Source organism: Prinia subflava, chromosome 14, assembly GCF_021018805.1.
Source record: "Prinia subflava isolate CZ2003 ecotype Zambia chromosome 14, Cam_Psub_1.2, whole genome shotgun sequence".
NCBI lineage: Eukaryota > Metazoa > Chordata > Aves > Passeriformes > Cisticolidae > Prinia > Prinia subflava.
This window is the reverse complement of record NC_086260.1, coordinates 14461348-14479519: the sequence shown is the minus strand read 5'-3', so window position 1 is coordinate 14479519 and position 18172 is coordinate 14461348. Positions and strand designations below refer to the sequence as shown.

The 18172-nt window shown below is 44.1% G+C and overlaps 1 protein-coding gene across 2 annotated transcripts in view; it reads left to right on the top strand.

The window, feature by feature from the left end:
- Window positions 1-16539, top strand: part of SLC6A11 (solute carrier family 6 member 11) — a 95715-nt gene extending 79176 nt beyond the window's left edge. For both annotated transcript variants that reach the window (XM_063411432.1, XM_063411433.1), the window contains exons 8-15: window positions 860-963; window positions 3192-3316; window positions 4895-5007; window positions 8102-8239; window positions 9742-9844; window positions 10607-10707; window positions 11954-12124; window positions 13480-16539. In XM_063411432.1, coding sequence (XP_063267502.1) covers window positions 860-963; window positions 3192-3316; window positions 4895-5007; window positions 8102-8239; window positions 9742-9844; window positions 10607-10707; window positions 11954-12124; window positions 13480-13632 — 1008 coding nt within the window. In that variant the 3' untranslated portion in view covers window positions 13633-16539. The remainder of the gene's footprint in view (window positions 1-859; window positions 964-3191; window positions 3317-4894; window positions 5008-8101; window positions 8240-9741; window positions 9845-10606; window positions 10708-11953; window positions 12125-13479) is intronic.
- Window positions 16540-18172: the final 1633 nt, after the last annotated feature.

The window sequence follows — 18172 nt, the reverse complement described above, 5'->3', positions numbered from 1 at the left end:
CAGGATTTGGTTGGATTGCAGCTGTGTGGGTTTGGGGTCTCCATATCCCTCTCTTGTTAAAACCAGGACTTCAGGGGGTGCCTTCAGCTCCAGTGGGAACACACCCACACGGGTCAAGTGAAATAAATTGCTTTGTTGCAGCATCTTCACAGGAAAATGAAGCTGCTCATGAATGTTCTCAGGCTGCTCTGAGGAGAAGAAAATCTCTCTGTGGCAACTCACACTTCCTTTTCCTTTTGTCTGATTTAAAATTGTTTGCAGCACTTTAGGATATAAACGTTCCCACAATGACATTACAAGGCTACGGACTCGTTAAGCTCTACAAACTCTTACTTGTTGATTGTTCAGTGGCCAGAGCTGTGACTTTGTGCCTGTTCCATTCAATTTTGCTAAAACCATCATTTCCCTGGATAAGTTATCCCTTCTTTCTCCAGCTTCATTTATGTGTTATCTAGGACTGGCACATTTTGTCTTCAGAGCATTTATCCACACTAAAGTTTTAAATTTGAATAAATAACTGAGTGAGATAAATGCAGGTGATTCTATTTAGCCTGCAATTACTAAAACTATACAAAAGCAATTAATGAATTTAATAGGTGAAGTTCTTCTCTAGGAATTGTCTCCCTCTCCACTTTAGGCTGAGCCTGTAAAGACCAGCTGGGATGGGGGAGGGGAATTTCCCTCTCAGCACACTTTTTTTTTTTAATTTAAAAAAATTAATTTAATTTATTTTTTAATTAATTTAATTTAAGTTTTTTAAAAAAATTAATTTAATTTTAGAAAAATCCCTGTGATTTGTACAATCCCTGTGATTTCTGCTGGCTGCTTTTCTGAGGCTCTCCCTGTTCTCTGTCTCCAGGTGTGGGTGGATGCTGGCACACAGATCTTTTTCTCCTATGCCATCTGCTTGGGGTGCCTGACAGCCCTGGGGAGCTACAACAACTACAACAACAACTGCTACAGGTAACACCTTCCACGCTGGAATTCTGCTCCTGGGGTGAACCTTGGAATCCTTTCCCTTTGCCCGTGGATAGCCATAAGCACACACACACACATTTTTGTAGGACAGAGACCTGTAATGTTACTTGGAGCTGCCCCAGAGGAGCTCAGCTCCAAAATTTGGTGTTTTCATCCCTTTTGGTCAAATGTGAGCCTTCCACAACCCCTGAGTACACACAGAGACACAAATTACAGGATTTCAGACAGGTAGAATTGAATGTGTGTGCATTACTTAAGCTGCTTTTTCAAAAGTGCCACCAAAAATTGTCATTAAAAATCACCTCAGTTTGGTCTATGCTCTACTTCCACTTTCCCCCATTCTTTGGGAAGTTTGCAGGCCCCAACCCAGAGGGAAGGGGGAGCATTTCATGGTTTATATTCCCAAGGTGGGAATTGCCAATGATTTCAGGAGGTTTTAATCTCCCCTGAGTCAATGTCCAGAGAATATGATTTGCACAAAACTTTTAAGACCTGAGCATTTGTCCTGTGTCAAGTTTCCAGTATAGGAGGAAAAGAAAAATGGGAATTTCTCAACTGGGTCTTGAGGAACCCATAAAGGCAAGGACGGGACTGGAGGGGTGCCAGGGGCTCTGTGGGCTCAGAGAAGCTCCCTAAGGAGGGCAGGATGAATTTTCAGAAGTGTCCTGCCTGTCAGGCAGGGAGAGGAGAAGTGATGCACATCTTGAATTATTCACGTGATTGGCAGGAGTTTAATTTGGAAGAAGGTGAAGTTTTCATAAAAATTTGAAATTTTCCTTTCACTTGAAATCAGTCTGGGCTTCAGTCAGGCTCTGATGTCCTCCTGCCAAGGGTGCACATTAAAAAATCATATTGGTCTTCCAATGGTTCCTGAGCATTTGTGTTTTAAAATCACTGCTTTCACCGTCAATGGATCCACATCACCCTTCCAGTTTTCCTTCCCACAGCAGGAAAAAAACAACCTGAAGTACAGGTTACTCCTGCTTATGGAATGAAAAGCAGGAGTTGAGAGATTGGCAAAATTCCTGCAAAGCTAAGGGAGGGGGAACTGGAGGTTATTTTTGTGTGAGGGTCCCCAGAGAAGCTCCACATCAAATCTGTGACAAAGACGTGATCCTTTCCTGAACTATTGAAGCTGTGAATTCAGGACCTGCTGGATTTTACAGCGCCCTTTCTTCTTATTGATAACTTGCACAAAAATTTCGCTTCAGAGCCACAGTGGGGTGGGGATAAAGCAGATTGAGGGATGGGCTCGAGCCAGCTCCAGGCTTGTGTTTCAGTGGGTTAGAGCCCTGATTTTCCCCAGACATCTGGGTTAGATTATTCCTCTCTCAGGCACACAGCTGTCTCTCGTGGCAAACAGACTTCAAGGAGTGCCTGGCAGCAGAAATCGTGGCAGCCCCATCGTCTGCCACGCCCGGAGAGCTGTCACAGCAGCACGAAGGACAAGATTTCCCTGGGCTCTGGGCAAATCACACCTTTTGCACAGCATCTCCCCTTTCTTTAAAGTGATTTGCTCTGGTGACGTTTCCAGTCTGGGCAAAGAAATCCTCCTTCACCTTGGCCTTGTCCTTGTCGTGGTTTGAAGCGTGGGATGTGTTTGTCTGAGACATCTCTGTCCCTGCACTGCCTTTGCCTCTTTTTAGACACTTTTTTAGGTGTGCACAGAGGTTATGTAAAGTGCCTTTCATGCCCACAGCCCATTAAATGTGTCCAGAAACCAAACTGCAGCTGTATTTTGCATGGATATATTTTGCCAATGATCTTTAACAGGGATAGAAGGAGTTAAGATCTGACCACAGGAATTTCTTTTTCCCCCCAGGAAACAAATGTTACCATTTTTATAAGAGTTTATAAATGAGTTCATATATTCTGGAATATATAATTATTATGAAGAAATTGTTCTTAACAATTATTACATGTTTGACATAGTTTGACATGTTTTTTAAAGGTTTTACAGGAAAACAGCAGCTGTCTTTAACAGGTTTGCAGCTCCAGCAGTTAAAACACAAGCAAGAATATTCTGCTGGTGTCCACCTGCACGTGCTAATTCCTGGTTGCTCTCAGGAACAATTTGAGTTGGGACCTTACTGTTAATAAACAATTTGTTTTCCACCCCTGCAGCCCAGGGTTCTGCCAGTCCTCTGGCTCAGCAGATGACAGAAACCCCAGCTCTGGAGATCAACTGCAGTGTTTTCTATTTATATTTTCAGAGACTGCATCATGCTCTGCTGCTTGAACAGTGGCACAAGCTTTGTTGCTGGTTTTGCTATCTTTTCAGTTCTTGGATTTATGGCTTATGAACAAGGCGTGCCCATTGCAGAAGTTGCAGAATCAGGTAAGACCCAAAATTTCAGATTTCTGAGTTAACAGAAAATGCCCAGAGGATGTGGGCAGAGTTCACAGTCTGTGCCACGGCCTGTGGATGAGATGACTCAGTGGAAAAACTGCTGCAGGAAGAGTTCTGAACTATTTTTGTGGCCATACATTTGTATCTGAAAAATATGAATGTTGCTGTGCATAGAACCAAATTCACAAATTCAAGGAGCCCCTGCTACACAAAGTTCCTGCAGCTGAGCATCCAGATTGTTGTTTAGCAGAGATAAACCCAGTGGTGAGGGTTAATCCTCACCTGCATTCCCCCTTCTCTCAGTGAGACAGCCTGCAATCCACAGATATTTGTTCCTTCTGGAAAAAAAAATGAAAAAAAAGGGATTTTAAAGAAAAAAGCTGCAGCTGTTAAAATGAGAAACCAGACAGGCACACAGGCCCAGATTCATGAAAAATTACCCATCCACAACCACCACTGGAGCTGGGCATCCAGTGGAAGTCACTCCACACTTTTGTGGCTGTAACATCCTCAAGCAGAAGAAAAAGAACAGGAGGCTGCTCAGAAAAAAAACCCCAATGCAATGCTGAGCTGTTGAGGAGGAGAAATGGCTCTCATGGAGTTAATCCCAGGATTTCACTGGTGCTGTCATGGAAATTATTTACCTTTTCCCAAACCCCTCAATACAACTGGCTTGCATTGCATTACAGGAGCTTGTAAATGAGGAAGCAGCAGTGTGTGACAGCTCTGCTCTGGAGTTATTGCAGCAGGAGCACAGAGCTCTTTGTGCCCCTGCTTTAAAGCTGGCTGGCTCCATAAACAGCAGCTGATAAATAAATAAAAACGGATAAACATGAGCAGGGTGAGAAGGTGTCTTAGCACATCTGAGAAGCTGTCAGTGCTGTTACAAAAAAATGTTCTGTTTTGAGGGTTTCTCTAAATAGGTAGCCAATGTCACACAGCAGCAGCACCCCAAAAACACAGAGCAGGATGGGAACCAAGGTTTTCCTTGCACCAGGTTAGGAAAAAAATAAAGGTTAAGTTCTGTAAGGCAATCACAGGAGCACAGGCTATGATTTATTCAGGGATGTTTGCAGTGCTGCACATCCACACAAAAAGAGGGGACATGAAGCCCTGGGATGTCTGAACAGAAGCAGAGCATCCTTTGGCCAGGATGCAGCCAGGGCTGTGCCATTCCTGATGAGCCTCATCACCATTTGCTTAGACTGTGAGAGATGCAGAGTTTGCCGAGGTGTTCAGTCTTGGCTTTAGTCCCTCTTCTCTGCCACGACAGAAGATTCAGGTTGTGGAGGGCTGCCCTGACCAGAGCTGAGCACCCACACTGCTTTCACCCACTCAGCTTCCACAGGGGGATGGGGAGGGCAGCAGGAGGAGGAAAGGTGGGAAAATGGGTGTGTCCAGATAAAACAGTCTGATAAGGGATGCTGAGCGAGGCTGCTCAGCCAGAGCCACCCTTGTGGTGTCACCAACGCTGCTCTCCCACAGCCCAGGCTGCTCTGGAGGAGCTGAACTCCCTCTCAAACTCCCACACGAGTACAAACTTTGCATCTCTTTATTCCCTTTCAGGACCAGGGCTTGCATTCATTGCTTACCCTAAAGCTGTCACCATGATGCCTCTGTCTCCTCTGTGGGCAGCTCTGTTCTTCATGATGCTCATATTCCTGGGCTTGGACAGTCAGGTAAGGAATAAACCCCATTCCCAGAGTTTTTAGCCTCCCAAGAGTGGAAATCACACCTAAACAGCGCCAGCCTGATGAAAGACTGAGCCCTATCTTAATTCTTTGCTATTTTAAATCTTAGTTGTGATGCTTCATGATTCATGCTGGTTCAGCCTGACCCCAGCTTTCATTATTAACATGGAAATCAGTCTGAACTTCAACAGGGCTGATTAAAATTCACACTTCAGTAAAACCCCAGCCCATTTTTCAAGCACTTTGCAATGAATTAGGAAGCTGAATATCAGATAGTGATAATGTAATTTTCTATGGTGTATTTTTACTGCAAAATAGCAGAGCAAGGAATGTGTAGTCATATCCTGCAGCAAAGGGGCAGCACAGGAGTCGTTGTCCCTGTGTGACTTTAAAAACTGCAAAAGCTGCTTGAAGGAAAATGAGAAGTGCCTGGGATTTTTAGCATGCAGCTCAGCCCTTGGCATGACTGGGTTCAGAAAGTTTATGATTCTAAAGCTCAGCAGTGCTTGTTCTGCATGACATTTCCAATCATTAAACTTAATACTTTAATAATGTTCTTTTTAATGATCCAACAGGTTCTTAAAAGCCTTTTTTTTTTTTTTTTTTTTTTTTTTTTTTTTTTTTTTTTTTTTTTTTTTTTTTTTTAAGTGAGCAGTTCCTGGATTCTTGACTATTCCAGTGTCTATTTTGGGGTCTTTTTTAGAAACCTTGCTCCAGAGCCCTGAGTCAGAGGCTCAGGCCTTTTGCTTTTTTTTTTTTTTCTGTTTAAAGACACTGAACATGTTCCTGCCCTCCTTTGTTAGAAGTACCTGGCTTGGGCACTCAGCAGCTCTGGGGAACTTCTCTCTTCTGGTAAATGGAGAGAACTTCCCTCAAACCCTGGGGATGCTCCTTTAGAGGTTGGAGGATGCTTGGCAAAACTGGCAAAAGTACCCAGGGTGACATGACCCCATGAAGGGTTTGTACATTATTTAATCCCATTCAAGCCACTTCTGAGAGGTTTAATTTTCATTTAATCCACCTTCTTCAGGGCAAATGCAGCCTGGGATAATATTAGAGGATCCAAATATTTGAATTTGGTGGAAATCCGTAACTTTGGAGTTTTTCATTTGGAGATGTTGCTCTCAGTTTGAGCTTGTGCTCATGGAGCATCCCCAGGGATCATCCACCCTCTGTGATGAAAACACAGGAGGAAATTTGAAGTGTCAGGTGGCAAATCCCAATCCTGGCTGCCACTCTTGGACATGAAATGAAGATGCTTGACTCCAGTTCAGCAGGCAGAAGGACATCACAAGGCTTTATTACAACTCTATTCCAGCCTTTTTATAGCATGCTGTGCTAAAAAGTCACATTATTGGTCCATGCGATGGACACCTCTCTCCATTGGTTCAGTAACACAAACAACACCTGGGAGAGAGGTTGTTATAGGAAAGGAATATTGCTTACCCAGAAATGTTATGGGAAGAAAAAGTTATTTACACAAAGCAGCTTAGGAAAAGAGAAAACTGTTGAAAAAGTCCCTTGGGAATGTTGCTCTGTTCTTTTGAAACTTTCCTAGCCTTCTTTACCTTCTTGGAGTCAGTTTCTCATGATTCCAACAGTTTTTTAATATAAATATAGCTCTGTTTAGGCAAGGTTGTTTTTTTGTTTACATTCCTTTCTGGAGGAGGAGGAGTCGATTGACTGTCTGTTTGACCCAGTGTGGTTGGAGAGGTGGTGATTCCACCCTCCAATCCACAGCGGGTGCCATAAAATAATAAATACGAAGGAAAATAAAGGTGCTCCCCTCTTTGCTGCGTGGACACCTGTGGGTCTGTGTGTTGTTGCCATGAGGTTTTTCCTGTGTGTCGAGCGTTCATGCTGAAGGAGAGACGGGCAGTGGATGTAAACACTGGCCATGTTTTGCTAATTGTCTTTCATTGTTTACATATTTCTAGTTAGGAGGAGAAAGGTGATTGACAGTTGGCTTGACCAGTGTAGATGAAAAAGTGGGAATTCCATCCTCCAATCGATGGGCATTATAAGAAATGTATAAAAGTGGCTTTGTAAATAAACCTTGGGGCTTCCTGCTTCCGGCCCTCTCAAGGTTATTTTTCTCTGAGATTCTCCTTGGGGTTGCTGTTCCCCAAGGTGCTCAGGGTTCCCCCAGGGTTGCTGTTCCCTGGGAGTTTCCCCTGGGTTGCTGTTCCCAGGGGTGATCAGGTTTTTAGTCTTCTCTTTGTCTTAAGTGTTACACACCAGAGGTAGAGACGACACGTTGAGTCTGCCGGTGCACATTTCTAAGGTTGTTTATTCTTCATTATCTCAGTCCTTTTTCAACTCTGCCAGGCACTTCCCTGGCAGGGAACCTTATCTTAGTTCTTTCTCAGCTCTGCAAGGTGTCTCCAGCAGAGCAGGACACGCGGGGGACTGGGGCGGGTCAGAGAGCCCCACACCTTATGTACAGTACCCCTGACCTAACTACTGTCTGAGACGTATTTTTTATTTACAAAATTGTACCAATACCTATTGCCTATACTAACATGTCAGTTCTACTCTAAGCCAATCTCTAAAACCCAACTCAGCACAAGATGGGGGACGAGAGCAAGAACAAGGAGCACAGGGGCCACTCCCCAATTCCTCCATCTTGTCTTTCCAGCTTCATATGCTAAGAATCTTAATTTCTATATTTATATTCTATAATAAACCATCCACTACTTATTTTAAATTCTTAGGATTTGTGATTCTTCCTGCATGTGAGTGTTCACTCTCATGGACAGGAATCAGAGTCAGTGTCCTCCTGGGATCTGTGTGGGTCTAACTGAGCCCCCTGTACAGATCCCAGACCCCCCTGTACAGATCCCAGACCCCCCTGTACAGATCCCAGACCCCCCTGTCTGGTCTCTAAACCCTCCAGGGTGGCCAGAGGGATGTTCTAGACTCCGACACGGCCCTGCTCTGCTCGGAACCCAGAAACGTCTCCAGAGCCTCACTCTTACTGGTCAGGCCCCGCAGTGATAGTGTGTGGTTCTTTCGTGTCCTGTTGGACTTGGGGAACCCAGCGATCCTCAGAAAATCGTGTCTGTGCTGTCCCCTGCTGCAGTTTGTGTGCGTGGAGAGCATCGTGACGGCCGTGGTGGACATGTACCCCAAGGTGTTCCGCAGGGGCTACCGCAGGGAGCTGCTCATCCTCGGCCTCTCCGTCGTGTCCTACTTCCTGGGCCTCATCATGCTGACGGAGGTGAGAGCTGCCTGGCTGCCAGGGAGAGGATTGGAGTGCACAGTCACGACAGATAAAGCACGAGGATCTTGGCCACGGAGAAATCCCCCTGTCGGGAACGTGACAATTTTACGTTCTCCATTCCAAGCGAAACTCCAGTTTTCCCTGACAGATACCTGTCTTTCCAAAGCAAGGCAGAATTTGGTGCCCAGCGTAGGACACAAGGGCATTAAGGGAAAGGAGTAACAGTTCTTGGGTGACTTAGGTTTTGTGTACTAGATACAGAGGCCTTGTTGGACAGCATCATGTGCCCTGGTTTGGGTGGCCTGTGGTTGTGGCTGTGTTTCTGCCATTTGCAGGCCCTTATCTAAACATGGGCCCTATAGCTAAGGCTACTGTGGCTGTTATCCAGTTTATTTTATGGGTTAATAAGATGAAGAATTCATGGATTTTTAACTTCCTCTGGAAGGCAGGCACGTGGATTCAGAGCTATCACACCCTAACACTGTTCTTAGGACCTGTGTGATGTCTGAAATGGGAAAAGTGGCCTTGTTTTATCAGCTGAGCTCAGGAAATGTTTTTATCAAAAATACACAGCACAGGCAAGGAAATTCCATCTGTTTGCACCAGCCAAACACACACCCTGACCATGGTGCCTGCTTGCTCACCCAGCTTACTGTTCTTTCCATCCAAAACTGCATTTTGGATGGAAAGAACAGTAAAGGAGATGAAGTGAAAAGAGAAAATAAAACCATCTTTGGTTTCCAGATCACCAGTCATGTCAATCAGTGCAGCCAATCTCTGAGCAGAAATTTTTGTGTCCCTTCCAACTTGGAATAATCTGGAACATTAATATTTAATTACACTAATCAAATCTCAGTCTCTGATAAGAGAGACGACCCTCTGTGTGAAATAATGCATTGAACAGAAATTTTGTATACTTATGTACTTTATATTTACCTGTGAATCATTCTTCCTCTCAGAAATAAATCATCTTTGCTATGTAAAATGGGAAATCTTGGACTAATTCCTCCACATTGCACGTGTTGAGCAGAGCACTGAGAGATATTTACCTTCTTTCCCCACATTTTAATTGATTATTGTACATATTAATAACACAGACACAGAACCAGGATCTGGAGCTCAGAAGCACCTGGGAATATCTACAGCTTGATGAGATAACAAACGGAGGGAAAAGCAGGGAGGTGGGAGAGCATTTTTAGAATACAAAAAAACAAGTTTACTTCTCTCTGCTCCAGATTTACCACCCTAAAGGAAGTGCAGAGTAAAACAAAACAACAAAAACCAACCAAACAAACAAAACCAAAAAAACTCCAAACAAACAAACCCCAACAAAAACAAAAAACCAAGAAATGAATATTCTTTGTTCAAGAAGGAACCAATTTGAGCAGGAAGCTTGCCAGGGAGCCAACAGCTTGACGGTGTAGTTAAAACAGATTTTCTATGAAATATTTGCCAGTGCCAACCCAATCTTTTTTCCCCTTCCCTGTTTTCTCCTCCAGGGTGGGATGTATGTCTTTCAGCTCTTTGACTCCTATGCAGCCAGTGGGATGTGCCTGCTCTTTGTTGCCATTTTTGAGTGTGTCTGCATAGGCTGGGTGTACGGTGAGTGATAACAGTGGCTCTGTTTTCCTTATCAAAGTTTTCTATCTGCATGAAAGCAAAGTGAGAACCTTGTGCCTTTCTGGAACAGGACCCTCCACGCTCCCATGGCCCCCAAAAGTCATAAATGTTTTTTCTCCACAAAGATGCACACTCTGGATAACTTCAGTTTGTAAAACAATGTAGAACTGCAGATCACATGTGCCCAGCTATCCCTGGGTTCCCACATGAGCTTGAAGCATCTAAATATATTTATTAATAAAATAGATACGCCTTCACTGGGGTTCTTTACAACCTGACTCCACGACTAAGAGAATAAACAATCCAAGCAGAATACATAAGATTTTTATCTTGTATTGTTTATTAAGAGAATAAACAATCCAAGCAGAATACATTAGGTTTATACTTGCTTTGAAGGAAAGCAGAACTCAAGGTGTGGAGGAAAAAGCAGAGTAGGACTGAATGAAATGTTATTATCTTTGTGACAGCTTGTGCCACACCAATCAAATCTCCCTCTCTGATAAGAGATGTATTGATTTGATATGAACTGAATTAAGATGAACAGCAGTTTTTATAGCACAGTAATTTATATCAGCCCCTGCCAAAAGCACAGGGCAGATGGCAGGGAGGAGTTTTCCCGAGAGAGAGGAACAGCTTCAGCCTTCCCAGCTCTGTCTGTGCTTTCCCTTCACTGTTTCAAATCCTGACCTGGACAAGCCCTTCCACGTGCACTCCACATCTGCTTTTCCTTTGTTTTTTGGGCAGGCAGCAATCGCTTTTATGAGAACATTGAAGACATGATTGGGTACAAACCTGTGTCGTTGATTAAGTGGTGCTGGATGGTCCTAACTCCAGGTATTTGTGCAGTAAGTACAGAAAGTCCAAATAACTTGTTTTAGGTATAAGGAGGGGGTTCTGTACATGTTTTTTTAATCATTTTGCTGCTGCTAAGAGTTGAGAAAAAAGCCTATTGATTTGTAGCATCTATTTCAAATAAAAGCCCACTCTGTAAAAGTTGTTAAATATTCTGTGAAAAATCTTAACATGTACAATCACAGGAATAAAAATAACGCCAGGGCCCTAAATGAACATTTGCCAGAACAAGAGAGATTTTTTTTCCCTGTAGTCAGTACACCCTGTGTGCCAACACACGGCTCAAGACTCGTGCTGGGTCCTTTGCTGCTTTCTCCTCCCTTCTCCTCCCTCTTTGGAGGGAGTGGACGTTTTCCAAAGGAGATAAGACATTTTTCACTTTTAAAAGCAGCAAGACAGGCGACAAGCCCATCCCACAGGCATGAAGGAGGGGAAGGAAGCTGGTGCCAGCTCTGCAGACCTGTGGCAGTGTCACAGGGACAAAGTTCCAACACCAGCATGATCTGACTGCCCTTAAAATTAAGGATTAGGTACCAAGACCCCTTCCAGCTGTGTAATACTCCAGTGATGGCAGCTACGAACCACAGGAGCTGGGCTACCTCGAGGTCCAGGCTCCCATTTGCAAACTTAAGAAAATTTCTGACTCATTTGCACCAAATCTGCAATGACCTCTATACCATTTGCTCTTGTGCACTCATTTCACCACTTTGGAGAAAATTACATGGTAGCTTTTCACTGTTTCCTACATCGAAACGGTCCAAGCTGCTCGATTAGAAGTTGAGACAGATTTTTTAGGGTTTTTGGCAGGATGAAAGCATTGGCCTGCAAAACTGCAGGTACGCACAGTGGATTAAAGCAGCTTCAAAAATTTTGGCTTTCCTTTTTCATCCTGACAGGCTGGAGAAAACCCAGCTCGTGTTGCTTAATCACAGCTCGTTCACTGTAGCAAAACTTTATCTTCCCTGCCCAGGTGCCGTTTGCCATCAAAGTGCAGGGTTTATTGTCATCAAGAGGTAAATAGGATTAAACTTGAAAGGTTGCTCGTTCCTGCAGGAGCCTCTGAGATGTGTTATTTAAGCTGTACAGAAAAGAGGAGTTGCTGGTGGGTTTTTTTTTCTCAGTGAAGAGCTTCCCTCTGCTCTCCCTCCTCAGGGAGCCTGGCCTAAACACTCAGCCAAATCCTTGTTACACGCGCAGGCTTTTCCCAAACACCTCCAGTAATATCTCTGCTTCTTTCAGGGGATCTTCATCTTTTTCCTGGTGAAATACAAGCCCCTGAAGTACAACAATGTGTACATCTACCCTGACTGGGGCTACGGCATCGGCTGGATGATGGCACTCTCCTCCATGGTCTGCATCCCGCTGTGGATCTGCATCAAGCTCTGGAAGACAGAAGGCACCTTCATGGAGGTGAGAGAGCTCTGCAGAGCAGTGATGCTGAAAAACAGCTGGGAAGGGAGTGGGAGTCCTCTCCTGCATCCTTTAATCACGACAGCAGTGCCACATTGCTGTTCTCCCCACGTTAGGGCTCTCAGTCACTGCTGCAAAGAGAGTTCTGGACTTTCTCTGGTTTATTCTGCATTCCTGTTGGGTTTTTTGCTGCCCGTGGCAAACTAACCAAAACTATTGATTTAAGGTGCTCTGTCCCAGCAGAATTTGTAGCTTAAAATGTCTGTAACATCACCTAAATCCCTCAAGGTTTGTACCAGCCATTCCACTCAGGTCAGCTGCCTTTTTCCGTGGTTTTGGTTTGTGCTGCCAGGATTTTCTCCAGGAGCTGGGTTGCCCACATTCCCATTTTCTGGACACTTTTCCTAATTTCAGTTCCCTAAATGAGAAACTCAGGCAAATACAGAGATTCAGTGGAATTTTCTGATATTTGGTTCAGGTTAGCTCAGGTCTAGGCTGAGTTTATTATTGAATTTAAGCTTGGAAGGTTGCTCGTTTCTGTGGGAGCTCCAAAGAAAGGCAGTGAAGGAAGCAACAGTGGAACAAACAAAAATGCAAACTTTATTCAGCCATTTGGGATTTCAGCATTGCAGAAAAGCCTCGTTTTGTCCACATTGCAAAGGCTCCATTCAGCTGATTAAACACAGCTTTGGGAAATCTGGGTATATAAACTACAAGTGAATTGCCCATGGTTTATTTGTGTCAGAGAATCAAAAAAAGAAGTCTGCACAAATCTAAACATTAAATATTTCCTCGGTGCACCAGCCCCACCTGTCCCTGCAGGTGAGCAGACTTTGCTGGAGCTGCAGCACTGCAGGCAGGGCGTTATCATTTCCCTGCCAGGATGACAAGAGGATTGTTTTAATCACAGCTGGAGCTTCTTGGGAAGCCAACTTCCTGCTGTGAGCAGCAGCCTTGCTGTGGATGTCATTGCTGGAAAAGAGAAAGTATCTTTTTCTTCATCACACCTCAATACACCTTGGCTGTCTCTGGTTTATTTGCTTTTTCCAGTGGACATCGTTGATGATAAAATGAGAAACAAAATGTACCTGTAGAACTGACACAGTGCTGAGTGTCTATAAAAGGGGGTGATTAAATCAGCATAAAAATTCACTTTGGTTTGAGCTTTGCCTTCTTTGGTCTGGTGGGATTTATCCAGAACTGTGCAGGCTGCAGGTCTGAGGATGTGCCCACAACAGGGAAATAAATGAGAAGCAGACATGCAGGACAAAAGCCTTTTATAATCGATCTGTTAAAGAGAGGTGTGTTTGTGACCAAGAAAAACGTAATGATTTCCAATTTCTCCAATTTTCTAGAAATTCAGGAAGCTGATTACACCTAGCTCAGACCTGAAAATGCGGGGCAAGCTCGGAGGAGGAGCCTACATTGCAGCAATAAATGACTGCGATGCCAAACTGAAAGGAGATGGCACCATTTCCACCATCACAGAAAAGGAGACACATTTCTAAAAGAACTTTTTTTTTGGGTTGTTTTATTTTTTTTTCTTTTTTTTTTTGTATAAAGAAATAAATAAATTCACTTAATTATAGAGGCTGGCTTGTTTTGCACAGAATTTTATTAACCAGTTAATTTTAAAAGTGAAAATTGTATACTTGTTTAAAAAGTGATTTTTTAAAAATTGCTCTATCTGTAATGATTCTGTAAAAGCAAAAAAAATAGTATTATATGGTCTGTTAGTGATGACTTCTTGTAATATGGTGATTCCAGTCAATGTTTTTTTTTCTAGACTTTAGAGGGACCTGTATAATGTGCTGTAAAACTTTTCTACTTTGATTTGTGGCAGGTGTAATGTTGTATAGACCTTCTAACCTGTAAGCATTTCAGACCATTTCAGCTGTCCGTGTGTGTATATAAAGGGCACCAGCCTGTCCTGTGGTTTGCTTGGGAAGAAATCTCCTTTCAGGGCGAGATCGGTGACGCCGACGGCGCCTCAGCTGCTCCCACCTCCTTCCCTCCACCCTGCACCGGCTTCCAAAGGGCTGGAAATGTGGAATGGGCCCATCCTGAGCCACTGTTTTCCTGGAGATTGGACTGGTTCTGGTTCTGAAGGGCTCTGAATTTTGCTGCTGTAAGTTCCTGGTCTCCGGGAGGATGTGCTCCTCAGGAGACCTCCCAAACCTTTCCATTTTCCTGCGTGGGTGGCTGCTCCTGAATTTTGGCTGGCACTTCCCATTCCCTGGAGTGACCCATGCTTGTCTGTGCTCCTACAACAGGAGATGGAGGTTATTTCACAGAGCTGGAGATGTTCTGAGGGGAAAAGAACAGGTTTAGGACTCTCTCTGTCTGTACAGCAACCCATTCCCTCCAAAGGCATCCAGGATCCCACTCTGCCATTGTGTAGCACTACACAGCTCCTCTGCTGGCACAGGGTGGGGTTTTGGGGTGTCCTGTGCAGGGCCAGGAGCTGGACTGGATGATCCTGCCAGCCCAGAGCCTTCTGATTCCTCTTCAAGGTCCTTTCCAGGTCCCCTCAGATCAGGCACTGATTCCTCTGCCGGGGATGGGATCAAGGCTTGGGCTGAAGTCAGAGCAGGAGTTTCTTTAGCAGAAGGTTGGGGTAATGTCCTTTATCTCTGCAGGAGTCCCAGGAGGTCATTTCTGGTGGTGCAGGGGAAGGGATTCACTCGGGGGAATTGTGACCCCTCAGTGTCACAGAGGGAGCAGTGCTGGGTTTAAAGCCTTGGTCAAGCCTTGGTCTGGATTGACTCCCTGGTTTAAAGCTGGTTTTGCACGTGGATGGTTGTTCCAGGAGGTGTGCAGATGCCCCAGTATCAAAACCCCTGAGCTCTGCCTTAGGATGTGGGTTTTTTACCTGAGAACGTTCCAAACACTGCTATTTGCTCTGGACAATTTTTTTCTTGGCCTGTTTTTGTTATTTTGTTGTGTGAGAAACCTGTGGAGGAAGAGCATCGTGCACTGCACAGGATTTGGGGGCAGAGACAAGAGACAACCCAGAAGAAATGTCATAAATCCTGCTGCCCTCTCTGCAACTCCAACCCACTGGAGCTCAGACACAGCACCTGCAGTTGTCAGGAGCAGAAATGGCTCCTGACCCTCTCCCAAGGAAATATTTCCCTACAAGTCACTAAATATATCCTAATATTGGCTTGAACTGTACCTGCAGTCAGCACTTCTCTGAGCTCTCGCTGTTACTTCTTAAAAAACGCATTTTTATGGAACTGCTTTGTCACTTCATTAAATCTAATAGAGCCATTTCATTTTTACTTTATCTTATTTGTAGGGGTTGTTTTTGTGTGTGCCAAGGTGGAAGCCTAGCACAGGACTTCAAGTCCTGCAAGTCCTGTTTGCGTGTCTCTGTTGTGAGGTTCTTGGGGCAGAACGTTTGGAAAAAACCTGGATTTGGGGAGGCACAGAATCATCATTTTGTGCCTGCTGACCTCCCTCAGAGGGAGCCAAAACTCAGTCCCATGGGAAAACGGAGCTGGGAGAGAAATGCTCCCAGAATTGAAACCACAGATTGATTTATATACAGTGAAGAAACAGTACTGACACTCCAAAATCTAAGAATTCATGTCTTTGCAAGTCCCAGCAAGTCAGAAGTATATTAGGAAATACCTAAAATCATTAAAAAAAAATTAAAAAAAAATAGGTACTTCCTAAAATTTCAGGAAATTTAGGAAATTCATTTCCTAAAATATCAGGAAATGTTCCTAAGCTGCAGAACCAAGGCCCCAAAGCCACACATGGGCCTTGGGGTGGGTTGTGGTCCCTCTCAGGGAGAATGTGAAGATATTTTCTGATCAGTGAAGGGAGATGTGCCTTTAGGCTGTGCTTGGCCTGCATTTCAGGGCTCCTGAGAACCTTTAGGTTGTGCTTGGCCTGGATTTGTGTCTCTCCCTCAGCAATCAGAATTTTGAGAAGTGCTGAGAGGTGCAGGTCCTGCTCTCAGGGCCACCCACGGGCACAAAGTGACCCCACAAGGCCGAGGCAGCCCTGGGTGACCCCTCGGTGTTTTTGGCACCCCAGATGGGACAGAAACTTCATGTCTTGGGGTGGATCCCTGGAACAGAGGCTGGGCAAGGTTCAGAGAATAAAGTGGGGATTTATTAAAGGCCTTTGATATTTATCAATAGACACACCTTGGGCAGTCAGGGCCTCCCAGGGGCTGCACCCAGCACGGACAATGGTCACGGGTTTTTCACACAATTATCAGTTTGGGCCATTTGCATATCAGGGGTTAATCCTCCAATTACAACTTCAGGTAATGAAGTCATTAATCCCCAGTTTGCTCCTCCCCATTTATTTTTGTTCCTACTTTTTGGGGCCTGAGATGAACAATGGTCATGAGTTTTTCAGACAATTATCAGTTTGGGCCATTTGCATATCAGGGGTTAATCCTCCAATTACAACTTCAGGTAATGAAGTAATTTACCACCAGTTTGCTCCTCCCCTTTCATTTTTGTCTGTACTTTTTGGGACCTGAGGCAGTGAGGTGTCCTTGAATTTCAGCCCCAGAGGGATTGTTTCCTCTGACCAAAACCTGATGACAGTAACTAACGCTTGATTTGGGGTTTAGAGTTATGCACTAATGCAGTACAGGAACTGAAAAATGTAAAAGCTGTAACGCTAAGGCATCACTGAGATCTGGATAAACGCTGCTGTGGGAGGAAAAGTGTTCCCTGTGGCTTGTCTGAGTCCTTTGGAGCTGTGTCCTTGTCCCAGCCTCTCCAGGAAGGCTGGGCTGTGTCTGGGAGCTTCCTCCTCCTCCTCCTCCTCCTCCTCCTCCTCCTCCTCCTCCTGCTGCTATGGACATTCCACCCGAGCTCTGTGCAGGGCTCTGAAGCATCCCTGGTGTTACTCATGTGCTGTGCTCTGTGTGCTCCTAATATCTGACTTGTTTAACACTTTACTGATTTGAAAAAAAAAAAAAACAGGTTGTTTTTGTTCTTGTTTTTGTTTTCTTTTTGTGGGGAGGGAAGTGGGAGGGTAAATTTCCTAATTGTGTTTGGGTTTTTTTTTTTTTGAAACTTTATGAGGGGGAAATGTAAAAAAAACCAACCCAGCTCTATGGTGATGATTTTTTATGTGGTAGGAACAAACTGCCCTTTTCAGAAATATTTGCAGAATTATTAAAAAGCAATACAATAAAAATGAACAACCACGAAGGTTTATGTAACATTTTACACAAAGAAAGATCTGTTTGGTTTTGAAGAGCACAAGATTTCCTCTACTTACTTTGTTCTCAAAAATTAAAGGAAATGGGCAAACCCCATTCTGTGTATTTTAGTTTATATCGATGTGCTTTACATGACACTCCCCTCATGAATTAAATAATCACAGCTTCCCTGGCAGAGCAGACAAATCTCCCTTGATGTGAAGTGGGGGACTGAGAAAAAAGAGGTTTAACAACTTGTTCCAGGCCATGCAGCAAATCTGTGGCTGAGAGAAACTGAAGTCCCCTGAGGTCACAGTTTCATGTCATGGTTATTAAAGATAAATATCTAAATATCTATATAAAACTTGGATATAAATAAATACAGATAAAAATATAAAGCACGAGTAAATATAAAAATACAAATACAAATAAAATAAAAATAAAAATAAAAATAAAAATAAAAATAAAAATAAAAATAAAAATAAAAATAAAAATAAAAATAAAAATAAAAATAAAAATAAAAATAAAAATATATCTAGATATAAATCAATATTATAACTATAAATAATATGAATATAAACAAATGCAGAGCAGCCACCACTTTCCTGCTGCTGCCCCTTCCCTCGCACTCACGGCTGGTTTTGCTGGGGCCCCTTTGTGTCACTGGGGGAGTCAGAGCCATGCAGGGAGTGGCTTCTGGAACTGCTGGGGATGAAAACCCTGCCCAGCCCAAGCTCCCAGTGCCTCCAGCTCCCTGCCCAGACAGATGCTGGTGCTGGAGGGAGATGCCACAGGGAGGGGAATTGCATCTCCAAGCTGATGAATTGAAATAACCTCCCAGCCACGGCCTCGCTCCCAGCTCTGTCCCCACC